Source organism: Lontra canadensis, unplaced genomic scaffold (assembly GCF_010015895.1).
Source record: "Lontra canadensis isolate GAN:19392208 unplaced genomic scaffold, GSC_riverotter_1.0 scaffold134, whole genome shotgun sequence".
Classification (NCBI taxonomy): domain Eukaryota; kingdom Metazoa; phylum Chordata; class Mammalia; order Carnivora; family Mustelidae; genus Lontra; species Lontra canadensis.
In genome coordinates, this window is record NW_022631128.1 from 4,058,350 (window position 1) to 4,078,615 (window position 20,266).

At 38.0% G+C, this 20,266-nt stretch overlaps 1 protein-coding gene across 1 annotated transcript; it reads right to left on the reverse strand.

Moving 5' to 3' along the window:
* Positions 1 to 3,959: 3,959 nt before the first annotated feature.
* Positions 3,960 to 4,700, reverse strand: LOC116858289 (centromere protein V-like protein 1). Its single transcript, XM_032842989.1, has one exon. It carries the CDS (start codon positions 4,698 to 4,700, stop codon positions 3,960 to 3,962), a length of 741 nt encoding a protein of 246 aa, XP_032698880.1.
* Between the last annotated feature and the right edge of the window lie 15,566 nt (positions 4,701 to 20,266).

Consider the following 20,266-nt stretch of genomic DNA (forward strand, 5'->3'; position numbering starts at 1 on the left):
GCAATCTTTATATATCTTGGAGTGATTATTTATATGTTTCACTGCAGAAATATTGTTGTATTAGATTTAGTAGTATTGCTCCAGACCCTGCTGTGGATTTATATAATGTATGGTATATGAATTCTGAAATATTTAGTCCCGAGACTCTTGGATAAGGAATTATACATGTGTAGTAGTGGAGAATTTTTACATAATTCCATCATCTGATGACAGATTAAGAACTAAACAAGAACTAAGAAAAACTGCAGTTTGAATTTATTGAATTCTTTTTTCAGCACTTAAGATGAACATATGATTTTTCTGCTTTGATTAATGGATATAGTGGATTATTAAAATGTTGAAATATTCCTTATATTATACCATATTCTCATGACTAGGAAAATACCAAGGCATGGTAGATTTTTAAACACTGTTGAATTTTATTCAAACTTTATTGATAAAAAATTTAATCTATAAATAAATAAATTATAAATAAGTAAAATAGATCCATATTTCTCTATGTGTGTAGAATACTATTTCTTCCAGGCTTCAGAATCAGGGGCTAGATTCCATTAAATAAATTTGGAAGATTTCTATCTTTTCTTCTAGCTTCTAAATAACATTTTTATTGTTTTAGGAATTTGTGATCCCTTAAAAGAATGGTATGATTTTACTATTGAATGCACAACTTTCTTTCTGCATTCAGTAGTAATTTTGGTTCCCAAACCCAGTAAAAGAATCACATCATTTTCTCATAAAGTGTTGGGTATTAAAAGACGTGCATTCTAGAAAAGGGAGAGAGAGATACTACAGATAACATAGATCGAAACCTCAGATGGACTTGGGCAACTGTCCCAGGCCCACCACTTACTTAGTGTATGTCTTTAAACAAGTACTTCATCTTTTGAGCAGTGATTTTCTCTATTTGGGAGATAGGGATAAAATCTCCTCTCTTGTGTTGTTTATTCCAAATTTAGCCAAGTGTAATTTTCTAATTACTACTGAAGTTAAGGAATGTGCAAACCTGCTGGGATCAAGAGTAAAACACGTAATTTACATACAAATGGCTATCAGACACATGAAAAAATGTTCATCATCACTAGCCATCAGGGAGATTCAAATTAAAACCACATTGAGATATCACCTTACACCAGTTAGAATGGCCAAAATTAGCAAGACAGGAAACAACATGTGTTGGAGGGGATGTGGAGAAAGGGGAACCCTCTTACACTGTTGGTGGGAATGCAAGTTGGTGCAGCCACTTTGGAGAAGAGTGTAGAGATTCCTCAAGAAATTAAAAATAGAGCTTCCCTATGACCCTGCAATTGCACTACTGGGTATTTACCCCAAAGACACAGATGGAGTGAAAAGAAGGGCCATCTGTACCCCAATGTTTATAGCAGCAGTGGCCACGGTCGCCAAACTGTGAAAAGAACCAAAATGCCCTTCAATGGACGAATGGATAAGGAAGATGTGGTCCATATACACTATGGAGTATTATGCCTCCATCAGAAAGGATGAATACCCAACTTTTGTAGCAACATGGACGGGACTGGAAGAGATTATGCTGAGTGAAATAAGTCAAGCAGAGAGAGTCAATTATCATATGGTTTCACTTATTTGTGGAGCATAACAAATAGCATGGAGGACAAGGGGAGTTAGAGAGGAGAAGGGAGTTGGGGGAAACTGGAAGGGGAGGTGAACCATGAGAGACTATGGACTCTGAAAAACAATCTGAGGGGTTTGAAGGGGCGGGGGTTGGGAGGTTGGGGGAACCAGGTGGTGGGTATTAGAGAGAGCACGGATTGCATGGAACACTGGGTGTGGTGCAAAAACAATGAATACTGTTATGCTGAAAATTAAAAAAAAATTTAAAAAAAACCCACGTAATTTACAAATAGTTACAATTAACATCAACAAGGGGGAGGCAACCTCACACCTGTCAGAATGGCTAAAATCAACAACACAAAAAACAGCCAGTGTTGGCAAGGATGTGGAGAAGAAGGAATATTCTTGCACTGTTGATGGGAATGCAAAGTGGTGCAGCCACTGTGGAAAACAGCATGGAGTTTCCTCAGAAAGTTAAAAATGGAACTACCTTATGATTCAGCAATTGCACTACTGGTATTCAACCAAAGAATACAAAAACACTAATTCAAAGGAACACATACACCCCTATGTTTACAGAAGTGTTACTTTACCATAGCTAAGATATGGAAGCAACCGATGTGTCCATGGATAAAGGAGTTGTGGCATATATATACAATGGAATATTCTTCAGCTACAAGAAGAATGAAATCTTGCCATTTGCAATGCTATGGACGGAGCTACAGAGTATAATGCTTAGCGAAATAAGTCAGAGAAGGACAAATATCATATAATTTCACTCATATGTGGAATGTAAGAAATAAAACAAATAAGCAAAGGGAAAAAATAAAAGAGAAACAGAGAGAGAGAGGGAGCGAAATCAAGAAACAGAGTCTTAATTATACAGAACTGATGGTTACCAGACAGGAGGAGTGGAGGGGGTTGTTAAATAGGTGATTTGGATTAAGGAGTGCACTTGTCTTCATAAGCACTGAGTAATGTAGGAACTGTTGGATCACTATATTTTACATTTGAAACTAATATAGTACTGTGTGTTAACTACATTGGAATTTTAAAAATCAAAAATTTAATTAAAAAAATTTTAAAAATCTCCTTAATTTCCCATCCACAAAAACAAACAATTCTGGCAGCCTTTCAAATTGAACCCTCCATTAAGACTGACCTTTGGTTCTATTTTCTTAATGCTTTAATGTTCTTTCTTCACCCTGTGACACAAAACAAGACAAACAAGCAAAGGGGAAAGAAGCTGGTGGAGGGGAGCAAACCAAGAAGCAGACTCTTAACTCTAGAGAACAAACTGATGGTTACCAGAGGGGAGGTGGGTAGGGGGATGAGTTAACTAGGTGATGGGGATTAAGGAATACACTTGTGATGAGCACAGAGTGATGTTTGGAATTGTTGAATCATTATAATGTACACCTGAAACTCCTATAACACTGTATGTTAGCTAACTGAAAATAAAACAAAAACTTAAAAAAAAGGAGGCAATAACTTTAAGGAATTGTATGTATGTTTAAGCATTTATTTAATCTTCTTGAAATTAAATTTACCATTTCTATGTATTTCCTTACATATAATTTCTACAGGCTATTTTATATAAAGTGCATCACCTAGTCTTTAGTTTTCTCAAAATAACATACACACAAGATCTTTAAAGTTAAGTAGTAACACTAGCCTTTCATGAAATCCCCACTTAACCAATCACCCAACCCCCACTCTGCACACCCTACTTAATCCTGCTCTGGCTCTGAGACTTTCATCTTTTCTGTTTTTCTGAAATTTACCATGATATTTCTTCTTTTTTTTTTAAGATTTTATTCATTTATTTGAGAGAGAGAGAGAGAGAGAGAGCGCCCCTGCGCAGGAGCAGGGGAGGGGGCAGAAGCAGGCTCCCGGCTGAGCAGGGAGCCTGACTCAGGGATGGATTGCAGGACCCACGGATCACGACCTGAGCCAAAGGCAGATGCTTAACCACTGAACCACCCAGGCGCCCCTGCCATGATATTTCTAATTCAGAGCCTTATACTCGTTTTAGCGTACTGCAAAAATGGCCACAAAGAGGACTTTGGGTTTTCAGTGCCATTGTGTGAAGAGGCTGGAAATCATCACCCCCTTTCATATAACAAGAAGACCCTGTACAAACTGAATCAGTTTTGTTTTTTTTTTTTTTAACCCACTGGATAATTGAGGTTGCAGGGCAAGCCACCAGCCTGAAAAACAGATTCAACAACCACGATTTGCTTACTTGGAGCACATGCCTCTAGAGCCATAAACATAGAACACTTAAATGGTCAACTTGCTTAAAGCTGAGCGTGTACTGCTCGGACAGTACACTCGTGAAGGGGGCCTTCACGAGTTTGTGGGCTTTACCTCTAGGAAAATGTTCCCTTGTCCAGGCAGCGCCGGGTGACGCCATACACGCTGGGGTCAGAGACAGAGGCGTGGAAACTCTGCACCCCGCACCTGCCGCAGAAGCTGTGCAGCGCCGGGTGCGCGTGGGATCGATAGGTGACGATGCTCTCGGCGCCCAGCAGGAGAGTGAAGCGCGAGGCCAGGACGAGGAAGTGTCGGTGCTGCTTCTTCCTGCACAGCCTGCAGCTGCAATCCACCACGCGCAGCTCTGCGGGGGCCCAGACGGCGAAGCGGACCGCGCCGCAGTGGCAGCCTCCGGTGTGATACACCAGGCCTGGGTACTCGAAGGTGTCCAGCAGGAACTTGGCGGTGCCTTCGCAGCTGAAGCCCCGCCGCTTCCTGTACGTTTCCCAGTGCTCCCGCTGCGCGCCCAGGTCCATCTCATTGAGGGACTGCGAGGACGCTAGAGCCATGTACACGACAGTGTTCTTTGTAGCCAGCTTCACTGGACTCCTGGCTTTCTTTCTGCAGTGTTGTTTGCCGCCACCAGGCTCCTGACCCTGGCTTGGACTAATATGCGGGGCGGGGGGGTGGGGGGGCGCGCCCGACTCCAGGACCCGCGGCTGAGCTGGTGAGGGGTAGTAAGGGTGAGGGTGGAGGTGGATGGCAGGGAGAACCGGGAGCAGGGATCCCTGGGCCACTCCGTTTTGCGGTTGGGCGGCAGTCCTTTTCCTTAACCTGACTGTGGCATCCTCCGCCATATGTGTAAGTCTGGCTAACTTGTCACCCTGCGGTGCTGGGTGGAGAGGGGGAATGTAATACAAGGGAGTGCTCGGGTTCTAAGAACTTTTGGGGCTGCCCCTTTGTCTGCACTACCACGGTTGACCACTTGTTGAAAATGAGGTCAAAAGACCCTTCCCCGATCCTAAAATAACTTAACTGGGGTAACGTCTTGGCAAGGTGTATCTGTAGCACCTTCGCCTAAGATTTTTTTTTTTTTTTACAACGTCCATAGACACTTGGAGATTGCCTATATCCTTGCTCATTTTGTTACACATACCTGCCCTGGGACCCTGGACATGATTCTGCAGTTCTCTGGGTCCCAGTAATCTTCTATGAGAAAAGGGTAAGAATACACTCTCAAGTGTAGGGGGGAGTGAATTCAAGAACATACTTGAAGTTTTTAACACAGCAGAAAATAATTGGATTTGTTATATCTATATTATTTCTAAATTCATTTTCCATTAATTTCCTAAGTTTTAAAAATTTTCATTAGATTTAGTTTTAGTTTTCTTCTATGCTAAGTTTCAGGAAGCATTCTGGATGCCGGAGGGGAAAACTCCAGCATAACTTGATCCTTCTCCTTAAGCATCTCAAGTTCTAGTGTGGTAGGCAAACAGACAAATTACATGAAAGGGTTTACCATGAAGAATTAGCTGTCTTTTAGGGATATCATGAGAATGTAGAGGAAAGATACAAAGGAAGAAGCTGCGTACTAGGATGGATTGGGGATGAATGGCCAAAGAAGAGACAGGATACCCAAGAAAGCCATCTCCTAGTACGTGCGAAGGAGCTCATCTGCATTTGACAATTTCACTTATCCTTGGGTTCACGTTCTTAATTCTTTCAGTGTAATCCTGAACAACATCTATGCCTTTCACCTAGAAAATAAATAGCAAGTGCAGGGGGCTCTAGGAAAACAGATGAGGACCAACTGGAAGTATTACTAAGCTTGTTTTTCAAATGAGGGAACTGATACACAGAGATGGTCAGAATTTCCCGTGGCCCCACCAGAAGTTAATAATAGAGCTGATATGAACTAGATAGCCTGATCCCAGTATGGAAGTTCCTTGAAAAATTAAAGATAGGAGTACTATATGATCAGCAATCCCCCTTCTAGATTTCACATATAAATAAGAAAATGGAATATTTGTCTTTCTGTGTCTGACCTATTTCACTTAGCATAATGTTCTCCAGGTTCATCTATGTTGTCCCAAGTGCAGGATTTCCTTCTTTTTAAAGACTGAATAATATTCTTTTTTAAAAGACTGAATAATATTCCATTTTATGCATGTATCCACATATTTTTTTGTCCATCATCTCTTGATGAATACTTAGGTTGCTTCCATACCCTGCCTACTGTGAATAATGCTACAATAAAGATGGGAGTGCAGATAGTTCTTTGAGATAGTGATTTTATTTCTTTCAGATTTATACCCAGAAGGGGGATTGATGGACCTTATAGTAGTCTTATTTTTAATTTTTCAAGGAACCTCCATACTGTGTTCCTTAATGGCCGAATTAATTTACATTCCCACCAGCCATGCACAAGGTTTTTTCCATCTCCTCACCAATACTTACCTTTTCTGAGATTTTGATAATAACCCTTCCAACAGGTGTAAAGTGATAATCTCGTTGTGGTTTTCATCTGCATTTCCTTGAAGATTACTGATATTAGTATCTTTTCATTTATCTATGTCTATTTGTATGTCTTCTTTGAAAAAAAGTATATTCATGTCCTTTGCTCATTTTTAAATGGTTATGTTTTTTGGCATTGAGTTATATGAATTCATTATACATTTTGGATATTAACCCCTTATCAGATATGATTAGCAAATATTTTCTCCTGTTCCTTTTTATTTTTTAATTTTTCCTTTGCTATTCAGAAACATTTTACTTTGATGCAGTCTAACTTGTTTATTTTTGCTTTTGTTGCTTATGCTTTTGTTGTCAAATCCAAAAAAAAAAGTCATTGTCAAGACCAATGTCAAGGAGTTTACCCTCTATGTTTTCTGCTAGGAGTTTTATGATTTCAGGTTTTATATTTAAATTTTGAAAACATTTTGACTTTACTTTTGTATATGATGTAAGGGTCTAATTTCATTCTTTAGTATGTGGATATTAAGTTTTTTCAGCACCGTTTATTGAAAATACTATCCTTTCCCTGTTAAGTATTCTTGGCTCCCTTGTCAAATATTAGTTGACCATATATGTATGTATTTACTTTGGGACTTTTTATTCTGTTTCATTAGTCTATGTATCCGTTTTTATGCTAGTACCATATAGTTTTGATAACTGTAGCTTTGTGATAAATTTTAAGTCAATAAGTGTGAGGCATCCAGCTTTGTTATTCTTGCTCAACATTGCTTTAGCTACTTGGGAACTTCTGTGGTTCTATAAAAATTTTGGGATTTTTTTTCTATTTCTGTGAAACATGCCATTGGAATTTTATTTTATTTTATTTTTTAAGATTTTATTTATTTGACAGAGAGAGACACAGAGAGAGGGGGGACACAAGCAGGGGGACTAGGAGAGGGAAAGCAGGCTTCCCGCAGAGCAGGGAGCAGCCTGGTGCTGGCTGGATCCCCAGATGCTGGGATCATGACCTAAGCCTAAGGCAGACACTTAATGCTTAATGACTGAGGCCCCCAGGCGCCCCACCATTGGAATTTTGACAGGGAATATACTAAATCTGTGGATTGCACTAAATCTGTAGATTGCTTTGGGTAAAATGGACATTATAGCAACATTAATTCTTCTAATCCATGAACACCAAATATATTTCCATTTATTTGTGTCTTCCTCAATTTGTTTCATCAGTGTTTTATAGTTTTCAGAGTACAGATCTTTAACTTCCCAGTTAAATTTACTCCTAAGTATTTTATTCTTTTTGATACTACTGTAAATGGGGTTGTGTTCTTAAGGCATTTTTAGATAGTTTATTTTTAGTATATAGAAACAAAGGGAATTTTGTATGTTGATTTTGTACCCTGCAACTTTTCTGAGTTCATTTATTTAGTTTTGACAGGTTTTTGTAGAATCTTTCGGAATTTCCCTCTATAAGATGTCATCTGCAAATAGCTACAATTTTGCTTCTTCTTTTAGGATTTGGTTGTTTTTTCCCCTCTGTCTTGCCTAACTGTTCTGGCTAGAATTTCTAGAACTATGTTGAATAGAAGTGGTCAAAGTAGGCACCCTTGTCTTATTCCTGATGTTAGAGGAAAAGATTTCAGCTTTTCCTGTGTATGATGTTCTGTGTCACATATGCTTTTATTTTGTTGAAGTACATTCCTTCTATACCTAATTTGTTGAGAGCTTTTATCATGAAAGAATGTTGAATTTTGTCAAATGCTTTTACTGCATCTGTTGAGAAGATTATGTGATTTTTATCCTTCATCTTGATAATGTGGCGTATCACATTTACTGATTTGCATAGGTAGAAGCATCCTTGTATCCTAGGAATAAGACTAAATTAATCTTGTTGTACAATCCTTTTAATGTGCTGTTGAATTTTGTTTTCTAGTATTTTATTGAAGAGTTTTGCATCTATATTAGTCAGTGATACTGTCCTTTAATTTTCTTTTCTTGTAGTGTCCTTGTCTTTGTTATTAGGATAACAAATTCTTTACAAATGAGTTTGGGAATCTTCTTGCCTCTTCTATTTTTTGGAAGAGTTTAAGAAGGATTGGTATTCCTTCTTTTTTTTTCCTTCAAGATTTATTTATTTATTTAACAGAGAGTGAGAGCACAATCTGGCAGAGCAGCAGGCAGAAGGAAAGGGAGTAGCAGAATCCCACAGGAGCCAGATGTGGGACTAGATCCCAGGACCCCGGGATCATGACCTGAGCTGAAGGCAGCTGCTTAGCCAGCTGAGCCACGCAGGCACCCAGGATTGGTATTCTTTCTTAAATGTTTGGTAGAAATTACTAATAAAGCCAAAATTGTAAATTAAAGCTGCAGTGAGATACTGCTGCACACCTATTAGAAAATCCCAAACACTGACAATACCCAATGCAGAAAAGGATGTGGAGAACCATGAATTGTCATTCATTGCTGTTGAGTATAAGAAATTTTATGACCACTTTGAAAGACAGTCTTGCAGTTCTTTCAAAGCTATTGATTTTTTTCATACACATCCTTGTTTCTGTTAACATTAAACTAAAACTTACTTGAGGTCTCTCATGGAGATTAAAAGAGTTATGGTATACAGAATGCCTGGTAGACATTTAGAATAACCATCAATGGGACATATAATTATTTACTGGATACTGTTAGAATAGAGTAGACTAGGAGCACCTGGGTGGTTCAGTCAGTTAAGCATCCAACTCTTGATCCTGGCTCAGGTCTTGGTCTTGAGGTTGTGAGTTTGGGCCTGGCATTAGGCTCCATACTGGGTGCAGAGCCTACTTAAAAAACAACAACAACAACAACTAATACATCTTTAATTATAGTCCATAACATTGTTCAGATAGGTTTGTTAAGGTCTTAAAACATTCAGTTACACAGAACACTAAATATTCTATTGTACTAGGAATAATTTTTTTTCTGCCTAGATTTTAGCTCAGAGTCAGATCACGGAATCCCTGATTTCAGAAGTTGATGTGATCATCAGCAATTCATTATTAAATAACCTTCTCTGAGATGATTAAATTCTCTAGGCCTCAGTTATAACCTATGTAAACCAGATAAGAATAATGAATACTTTGTAGAATTGTTGTCATAATTAAAAAAATGCATTTAAAGTGTTCAGCCTTGTGTGTGGCATATGATGAGTTCTCAGTAGTGGAAACAGTCATTATTAAATGTTATTAGTAACATGAAGCAGGATTATGATTTCTCTCATTTGTACCTTTCAAAGACATATAGTAAGACACAAGGTACTGTAACAAAGGCATATAGAAGAATAGAAGAAGCATCTGCTTTTAAAAATTTATAATCTACTTAGTGCAAAAATATTTTTAAACTATTTTTTAAAGATGTTATTTATTTATTTGTCAGAACACCACAAGCAGGGAGAGCGGCAGACAGAGGGAGAAGCAGGCTCCCCTGCTGAGCAAGGAGCATGATGCGGCACTCGATCCCAGGACCTTGGGATCATGACCTGAGCTGAAGGCAGACACTTAACTGACTGAGCCACCCAGACATCCCTAGTACAAAACATTTTTAAAAAGAGTGAAGAATGAAAGATAAAAGTTGGGGAATTAATTCTTCTTAAAATAAGAATACTAATTAATAAATGCAGCATACAATGTCACAATTGATTTAGGCCAGGATAATCAATGAATGATAAAATCATCAAGTTAAATATTATTAGAGAATAAGGTATTGAAGTTAACCCACAGATGACTTAATAATTACTAAGAGAAAAGATGCATTTAACTGGAAAGATAGTTGGTCACCAGTTTAACCAAGATTGAGGTAAACTGACATTATATGCCTTTTGATGTACAGTATTAAATATATAATTGCACTTATGTAGTATTTTTGCCAAAAATGTTTAATTAGAATCTAATCATGAAGAAACTGACAAATATAGATTGTGGGACATTCTAAAGGAAGACTGGCTGCAGCATTCAAAAGTCCAATGTCATGAAAAACAAACAAAAAAATGTTGAGGGATTTGTTCTAGAAATCCTGGGATCGTGACCTGAGCCGAAAGCAGACACTTAACCCACTGAGCCATGCAGGCATCCCTAAAGATTTTATTTTTAAGTAATATCTATACCCAACATGGGTCTCGAATTCACAATTCCAAGATTAAGAACTACATGTGCCACAGCCAGCCAACCAGGTGCCCCTTTGGATACTCATTTTAGTCTTCTTTCAGTTCTTTCAAATTTTCTGTAAGTTTGAAATTTTTCAAAATTAAGAGTAGAAGGTAGATATTTAGTTCAGTTGCCTAGCATCAACTATAATCCATAAAAATAGAAGCCAATTATCTACTAGTTTCCTAAATATTATATTGAAACTTGTGAATTGTTATTAACAACCTCAAAGATGCAGCACATGCCAAGGCAGAAAACAAGGAAAACACATGAAAAAACCCTCATGTATGCAACTTGGACAGATGCAAGTATTAATGCTCACTCTAAAAGAAGAATCGTATACAATTTAATAGTAGAAATAAATGTTTCTAAATAAATAAGTACATCATTTTCCCTTGGGAGGAGACATCATCTCAAGAAAACAATTAAATGTAAAACTTTAGATATAGTTCTTACACAGTTAACCCCTAAGTAATTTACATATGTCTCTTGAAATCTCAGAATCATAACTAGAGTATTTTTGTATATTCATTGTCCATCTAGTGTTTGGCCATCCCATACATTAGAAAATTATTCACTTCTTTGTCTGTGTATAATGACATTCAGAATGCACATATTACTTATAGGCATTTTGTGGAGGTAAACAAGACTACCAGTCCTCCACTAGTTGGTTGATCAAAGAATGTTACTCACTCTTTTTTTCCCACATTCCCTCACCCTGCTTTATTTCTTTTCTTTAGTTGTCCTAGTTTGAGGAATATTTATGATTCCTTGGACAAAATACCTCAATCACCACAGAATCAAGTTTTTTTCATCAATTCATGCAGCTTCTGAAGACAAGGTAAAGCTTTAGTGGAGGTCAATGAACCCAAAAGTCAGGTTATAAGTTAAAGCTTCAGTTTGCCCGATGGATTTCCCTGAATTTATAGTTCCCCACAATTTGCAGTATTTCTCTCTAGGTCAGAGGTTCATAAGTCCATTTCATGGGATTAGAGAGGTCAAAATTATTTTTATAATAATATTAAAAGTTAGTTGCCTTTTTTACTCTCATTCACTCTCTAATAGCAGATTTTTCCAGATATGACAGGAACTGTAATGAGATCCTCACTCTGATATTTAATGGAAAGTATTTGTATATTCTTGTATTTGAAAAATTTGTCAGTTTTAATTTCTAATATAGATTAATTGACATGATTCACATAAGCTAAAGCACTTTGACATCTTCAAAAGTTTTTAAGAGTTTAAAGGGTTTTTGAGACCAAAATATTTGAGATTCATTGCTCTAGTTCATTCATTAAAAAAAAATATTGAAAGCACATCATTGACCATGTAACAGGTTTCTGTGACATATGATGGGAATACAAAGACACCTCTAACCATTTATAAAAACCTACTATGTAGTAATACTGTAAGTTGGGAGGTTTTTGTACCTTACTCAATTTACACCTTCCAACATAGCTTCAAAATAGTTATGGTCACCTTCGTTTTACAAATGAGAAAAGTGAGTACTTAAGACCAAGTCTAAAATCCAGTAGTGTCCTATCGGCGTTAAGACCAGTATAAATTCCACTTCATATATGATGCAGGATATTCAGTCCTCCATGTTCCTTTTCAGTGAAGCCAAAAAGTCAGCAAAGCTGGAGTCGGTCTACCTGAGATAAAATTTTAAGATGAAAAAAAGTTTTATGATGAAAATTATGTTGACATTTTAGTAACACTATCTGTAAACACATATAAATTTTTTCTGTTTGACCAATATTTTCTCTCAGGAGCTATTTGGTTAGGATTCCTAGCCCTTGCAACTATAGGAGGCAGATATTATTACCTACATTGCATAATGTTAGAAGAACTAAGTGAAATAATGTTAGTATCAATTACCATAAACTAATATTAATTACCAACACTTACTAAGTTTACGTAATTGGTTGTTCTGAGGTATATACATTTTCAGAGCTAAACTTTACTGACTGCTTATACTGAGTCAGGCACAGTTTTTTTGTTTTGTTTTGTTTTTTTCTTAATTTTTTAAAATTTCTTTTCAGTGTTCCAGAGTTCATTGTTTATGCACCACACCAAGTACTCCATGCAGTACATGCCCTCCATAATACCCACTACCAGGTTCCCCCAAACCACCTCCCCTCCAAATGCCTCAGTTTGTTTCTCAGAGTCCACAGTCTTTCATGGTTCGTCTCCCCCTCTAATTTCCCCCAACTCACTACTCCTCTCCATCTCCCCATGTCCTCTGTGTTATTCCTTATGCTCCACAAAAAAGTGGAACCACATGATAACTGATCCTCAAGGCAGCTGCAAGATATGGCAAATATTATTATCTAATTTATGGATGAAGAGAATGTGTTACAGAGATGTTCAAAGAATATCCCACAGTCACACTGAAATTCAGCAATGAAGCTGATATGAACCAGGCAGCTTCACCCCAGGGCATGCTCTGTGAGTCAGTTTATTGCAAGGAGGACAGAGAACTTGGCCAGGCTCCTCAAGTATAAAGTTGGGGGTGGAGATTCAAGTCCAGGTGTGTAGGACCTCAAATCTCTCTACTCTTAGCCTATGTCTACCCTGTCATTCTTGCTGCATTAGGTGTTCAGTAAACAGTAACCCCTTCTCCTAAGTCTACTTCATTGGCACTGTCCAGTGAGCAGTTCTTTATTTTGCACCTACTGCATATTAGTCTGTGTGCCCTGGGGTGAGAGAGAAGAATTAAGCATACTTATTTTTTTTAATTTTTAATTTTTTATAAACATATAATGTATTATTAGCCCCAGGGGCACAGGTCTGTGAATCGCCAGGTTTACACATTTCACAGCATTCACCATAGCACATACCCTTCCCAATGTCCATAACCCCACCACCCTCTCCTGACCCGCCTCCCCGCAGCAACCATCAGTTTGTTTTGTGAGATTGAGTCTCTTATGGTTTGTCTCCCTCCCAATCCCATCTTGTTTCATTTATTCTTTTCCTACCCCCCAAGCCCCCCACATTGCATCTCCACTTCCTCATATCAGGGAGATCATATGATAGTTGTCTTTCTCTGATTGACTTATTTCGCTAAGCGTAATACCCTCTAGTTCCATCCATGTCGTCACAAATGGCAAGATTTCATTCATTTTGATGGCTGCATAATATTTCGTTATATATATATATATATATATATATATATATATATATATATATATATCTCCTAGGAAGAAGTTGCTGTGCCTGAGGTCGAAGAGGTTGCTCCCTGTGTTCTCTTCAATATATATATATATATACACACACCACATCCTCTTTATCCATTCATCTGTTGATGGACATCTAGGTTCTTTCCATAGTTTGGCTATTGTAGACATTGCTGCTATAAACATTTGGGTGCACGTGCCCCTTCAGATCACTACATTTGTATCTTTAAGGGTAAATACCCAGTAGTGCAATTGGGTCGTAGGGTAGCTCTATTTTCAACTTTTTAAGGAACCTCCATGATGTTTTCCAGAGTGGTTGCACCAGCTTGCATTCCCACCAACAGTGTAGGAGGGTTCATCTTTCTCCCCATCCTTGTCAGCATCTGTCATTTCCTGACTTGTTAATTTTAGCCATTCTGACTGGTATCTTATTGTGGTTTTGATTTGTATTTCCCTGATACCCAGTGATGTGGAGCATTTTTTCATGTGTCTGTTGGCCATCTGGATATCTTCTTTGCAGAAATGTCTGTTCATGTCCTCTGCCCATTTCTTGATTGGATTATTTGTTCTTTGGGGGATGAGTTTGCTAACCTCTTTATAGATTTTGGATACTAGCCCTTTATCTGATATGTCATTTGCAAATATCTTCTCCCATTCTGTCAGTTGTCTTTTGGTTTTGTTAACTGTTTCCTTTGCTGTTCAAAGGCTTTTGATCTTGATGAAATCCCAATAGTTCATTTTTGCCCTTACTTCCCTTGCCTTTGGCGATGTTCCTAGGAAGAAGTTGCTGTGCCTGAGGTCGAAGAGGTTGCTGCCTGTGTTCTCCTCAAGGATTTTGATGGATTCCTTTCTCACATTGAGGTCCTTCATCCACTTTGAGTCTATTTTCATGTGTGGTGTAAGGAAATGGTCCAGTTTCATTTTTCTGCATGTGGCTGTCCAATTTTCCCAGCACCATTGGTTGAAGAGGCTGTCTTTTTTCCATTGGACATTCTTTCATGCTTTGTCGAAGATTAGTTGACCATCGAGTTCAGGGTCTATTTCTGGGCTCTCTATTCTGTTCCATTGCTCTATGTGTCCGGTTTTGTGCCAGTACCATACTGTCTTGATGATGACAGCTTTGTAATAGAGCTTGAAGTCTGGAATTGTGATGCCACCAACTTTGGCTTTCTTTTTCAATATTCCCTTGGCTATTCGAGATCTTTTCTGGTTCCATATAAATTTTAGGATTATTTGTTCCATTTCTTTGAAAAAAAAGATGGGATTTTGATAGGGATTGCATTAAATGCATAGATTGCTTTAGGTAGCATAGACATTTTCACAATATTTGTTCTTCCAATCCAGGAGCATGGAACATTTTTCCATTTCTTTGTGTCTTCCTCAATTTCTTTCATGAATACTTTATAGTTTTCTGAGTGTAGATTCTTTGCCTCTTTGGCTAGGTTTATTCCTAGGTATCTTATGGTTTTGGGTGCAATTGTAAATGGGATTGACTCCTTAATTTCTTTCTTCTGTCTTCTTGTTGGTGTAAAGAAATGCAACTGGTTTCTGTGCATTGATTTTTATATCCTGACACTTTACTGAATTCCTGTAAAAGTTCTAGCAGTTTGGGAGTGGAGTCTATTGGGTTTTCCACATATAGTATCATATCATTTGCGAAGAGTGGTAGTTTGACTTATTTCCCGATTTGGATGCCTTTAATTTCTTTTTGTTGTCTGATGGCTGAGGCTAGGACTTCTAGTACTATGTTGAATAGCAGCAGTGATAATGGACATCCCAGCTGTGTTCCTGACCTTAGCGAAAAAGCTTTCAGTTTTTCTCCATTGAGAATGATATTTGCAGTGGGTTTTTCATAGATGGCTTTGATAATATTGAGGTATGTGCACTCTATCCCTACACTTTGAAGAGTTTTGATCAGGAAGGGATGCTGTACTTTGTCAAATGCTTTATCAGCATCTATTAAGAGTATCATATAGTTCTTGTTCTTTCTTTTATTAATGTATTGTATCACACTGATTGATTTGCGGTTGTTGAACCAACCTTGCAGCCCTGGAATAAATGCCAATTGGTCGTGGTGAATAATCCTTTTAATGTACTGTCAGATCCTATTGGCTAGTATTTTGGTGAGAATTTTCACATATGTGTTCATCAAGGATATTGGTCTGCAATTTTCTTTTTTGATGGGATCCTTGTCTGGTTTTGGGATCAAGGTGATGCTGGCCTCATAAAAAGAGTTTGGAAGTTTTCCTTCCATTTCTATTTTTTGGAACCATTTCAGGAGAATAGGAATTAGTTCTTCTTTAAATGTTTGGTAGAATTCCCCCGGGAAGCCGTCTGGCCCTGGGCTTTTGTTTGGAGATTTTTGATGAGTTTCAATCTCCTTACTGGTTATGGGTCTGTTCAGGCTTTCTATTTCTTCCTGGTTCAGTTGTGGTAGTTTATATGTCTCTAGGAATGCATCCATTTCTTCCAGATTGTCAAATTTGTTGGTGTAGAGTTGCTCATAGTATGTTCTTATAGTTGTTTGTATTTCTTTGGTGTTGGTTGTGATCTCTCCTCTTTCATTAATGATTTCATTCATTTGGGTCCTTTATCTTTTCTTTTTAATAGCTCTGGCCAGGGGTTTATCAATCTTATTAATTCTTTCAAAGAACCAGCTCCTAGTTTGTTTGTTTTTTTATTTCTATTTCATTGATTTCTGCTCTGATCTTTATTATTTCTCTTCTTGTCCTGGGTTTAGGCTTTCTTTGTTGTTCTGTCTCCAGCTCCTTTAGGTGTAGGTTCTGTATTTGGGACCTTTCTTGTTTCTTGAGAAAGGCTTCTATCACTATATATTTTCCTTTCAGGACTGCCTTTGTTGTGTCCCACAGATTTTGAACCATTGTGTTTTCATTATCATTTGTTTCCATGAATTTTTTCAATTCTTCTTTAATTTCCTGGTTGACCCATTTATTCTTTGGAAGGATGCTGTTTAGTTTCCATGTATTTGGGTTCTTTCCAAATTTCCTCTTGTGATTGAGTTCTAGCTTCAGAGCATTGTGGTCTGAAAATATGTAGGGTATGATCCCAATCTTTTGGTGCTGGTTGAGACCTGATTTGTGACCCAGGATGTGATATATTCTGGAGAATGTTCCATGTTCCCTAGAGAAGAATGTGTATTCTGTTGCTTTGGGATGGAATGTTCTGAATATATCTGTGATGTGTATCTGGTCCAGTGTGTCATTTAAGGCCTTATTTCCTTGTTGATCTTTTGCTTGGATGATCTGTCCTTTTCAGTGAGGGGAGTATTAAGGTCCCCTACTATTATTGTATTATTGTCTATGTGTTTCTTTGATTTTGTTATTAATTAGTTTATATATTTGGCTGGTCCCATGTTAGGGGCATAGATATTTAAAATTATTAGATCTTCTTGTTGGACAGACCCTTTGAGTATGATATAGTGTCCTTCCTCATCTCTTATTATAGTATTTGGCTTAAAATCTAATTGATCTGATATAAGGATTGCCACCCCAGCTTTCTTCTGATGTCTATTAGCATGGTAAATTGTTTTCCACCCCCTCACTTTAAATCTGGAGGTGTCTTCGGGTCTAAAATGAGTTTCTCGTACTCAGCATATTGATGGGTTTTGTTTTTTTATCCATTCTGATACCCTGTGTCTTTTGATTGGGGCATTTAGCCCATTTAAATTCAGGGTAACTATTGAGAGATATGAATTTAATGCCATTGTATTGCCTGTAAGGTGACTGTTATTGTATATTGTCTCTGTTCCTTTCTGATCTACTACTTTTAGGCTCTCTTTGCTTAGAGGACCCCTTTCAATATTTCCTGTAGAGCTGGTTTGGCGTTTGCAAATTCTTTCAGTTTTTGTTTGTCCTGGAAGCTTTTTATCTCTCCTTCTATTTTCAATGATAACCTAGCTATTTTCAATGATAACCTAGATATATTATTCTTGGCTGCATGTTTTTCTCACTTAGTGCTCTGAATATATCATGCCAGTTCTTTCTGGCTTGCCAGGTCTCTGTGGATAAGTCTGCTGCCAATCTAATATATTTACCATTCTATGTTACAGACTTCTTTTCCTGGACTGCTTTCAGGATTTTCTCTTTGTCACTAAGACTTGTAAATTTTACTATTAGAATTTTACTATTGTAGAAATTTTACTATTGTAAATTTTGCTATTACTTTTAGGGTGTGGACCTATTCTTATTGATTTTGAGGGGGGGTGCACTGCACCTCCTGGATTTTGATGCTTGTTCCCTTTGCCATATTAGGGAAATTCTCTACAATAACTCTCTCCAATATACCTTCTGCTCCCCTCTCTCTTCTTCTTCTGGAATCCCAATTATTCTAATGTTGTTTTGTCTTATGGTGTCACTTATCTCTTGAATTCTCCCCTCATGGTCCGGTATTTGTTTATCTCTCTTTTGCTCAGCTTCTTTATTCTCTGTCATTTGGTCTTCTATATCACTAATTCTATCTTCTGCCTCATTTATCCTAGCAGTAAGAGCCTCCATTTTTTATTGCACCTCATTAATAGCTTTTTTTAAATTTCAACTTGGTTAGATTTTAGTTCTTTTATTTCTCCAGAAAGGGCTTTTATCTCTCCGGAGAGGGTTTCTCTAATATCTTCCATGCCTTCTTCGAGCCCAGCTAGAACCTTGAGAATCGTCATTCTGATCTCTAGATCTGACATATTACCAATGTCCATATTGATTAGGTCCCTAGCCTTCGGTACTGCCTCTTGTTCTTTTTATTGTGGTGAGTTTTTCTGCCTTTTCATTTTGTCCAGATAAGAATATATGAAGGAGCAAATAAAATACTAAAAGGGTGGCAAAGACTCCAGGAAAATGTTCTTTAACCAAATCAGAAGAGATCCCAAATTGTGTGGGGGAGAAAGGGGATAAAAAGAAGTTCAGAAAAAAGAATAAAAATTGAAAAAAGAAAACAAATAAAGAAAAAATATAAAACAGAATATATATATATATGTATGTATATACATATGTATATATATGTATGTATATATATACGTATATATATATTAGACTGATGACTAGAACAGGGTCACCCATTTAATTTTGGGAGTATTTGGGTCTCTTAGAAAAAACTACCTCCCAAAATTTTAAAGAATGAAAAACATATATAAGGGTAAACACAATGAAGGGATGGAATATGCCTATAAAGATGCAAAATTTTTTTTTTTAATTTCTAAAAAAGGAGTTCATGAAAAGGAGTTGATAAAGTAAGTTGGTTGGGAGAATAAAGAAAAAGAAAGTGGAGAGAATTTGCTCAGGCTGGAGACTAGAACAAGCCCGGAGCTAGATTTAGGGTATATTTTGATCCATTAGAAGAAGTTGTAACCCAAATTTTTTAGAAGAAAAACCCTTATGTGTATACAAAAAATAAAGTTAGATACAATGAAGGATAAAATATGACTATAATAATGAAGGTTCAAAAAAGATTATTTTTTTATGAAAGGTATACTTAAGATAAACTAGTTAAAAATGTTTAAAAAGGAAAGGGTAAAAGTTAAAAAAAAATTAGCAGAAGAAAAAAAATAAAACTAAAAAAAATTAATTAACTGCAAGACTAAAGAGTCATGGGGAGAAAGCCATGAATTCTATGCTTTGCTTTCTCCTCCTCTGGAATTCTGCTGTTCTCCTTAGTAAGTGAACTTGGTCTTGGCTGGATTTCTTCTTGATCTTCTGGGGGAGGGGCCTGTTGTAGTGATTCTCAAGTGTCTTTGCCCGAGGCAGAATTGCACTGCCCTTACCAGGGTCAGGCTAAGTAATCCGCTCGGGTTCGCTTTCGGGAGCTTTTGTTCCCTAAACGCTTTCCATAGAGTTCCAGAGGACGGGAATGAAAATGGCGGCCACCCAATCTCCAGCCCAGAGGAGCTGAGAGTTTGGGCCCCACTCCTCAGTGCGCCCTCAGAGAAAAGCGCTCAATCACTCCCATCTCCCTGGCCTCTGGCCGCACTCCGAGCTCACCCAGCCTGTGACCAGGCATCTCTGTCTCTGGCACACAGCTCCGCCTGGAGTCTCTGAACCCAACAGATCCCTGAGCTCTTCCAGGGGTGGTCTCCCTGGATCTTGTGGGGACCCTGCTCAAAGAGCAGTGGCCTGTGCCACGGATTATGGTTCAAGGTAACCCCAAGTTGAAAGCTCACTCCTCGGCTCTGTCTCTGTAGCCAGCTTCCCTGCTCTAATACCTGCAAGCTCTGTGACACTCAGACACCCCCAATCCTTCTGTGACCCCATGTTATACCTGAGTTTTCGCAATCACCCAGCAATCACACGAGGGTTTATTCAACAAGCTTGAGCTTGGGCCCAAGTATACCCGACACAACAGAGTAGGGACTGGACCCCGAGCTTAGTTAAGGCAGGGGTATTTATGGGTTCCTGTTACTAAAGCAGGGTGGGGATTCCTGTTACTAAAGCAGGGTGGGGGTTTCTGGAACCAAGGCAGGGTGGGGCTTCCTGTTACTAAAGCAGGGTGGGGGTCTCTAGAACTAAAGCAGGGTGAGGGCTCTTGTTACTAAAGCAGGGTGGGGGTCCTTAGAACTAAAGTAAAGCAGGGGAAAGTTCATCCCTTGGGCACAGGGGTCTG

Coding starts and splice junctions, on each gene's coding strand:
- LOC116858289 (XM_032842989.1), bottom strand. CDS start 4,700: ATGGCGGAGGATGCCACAGTCAGGTTAAGGAAAAGGACTGCCGCCCAA.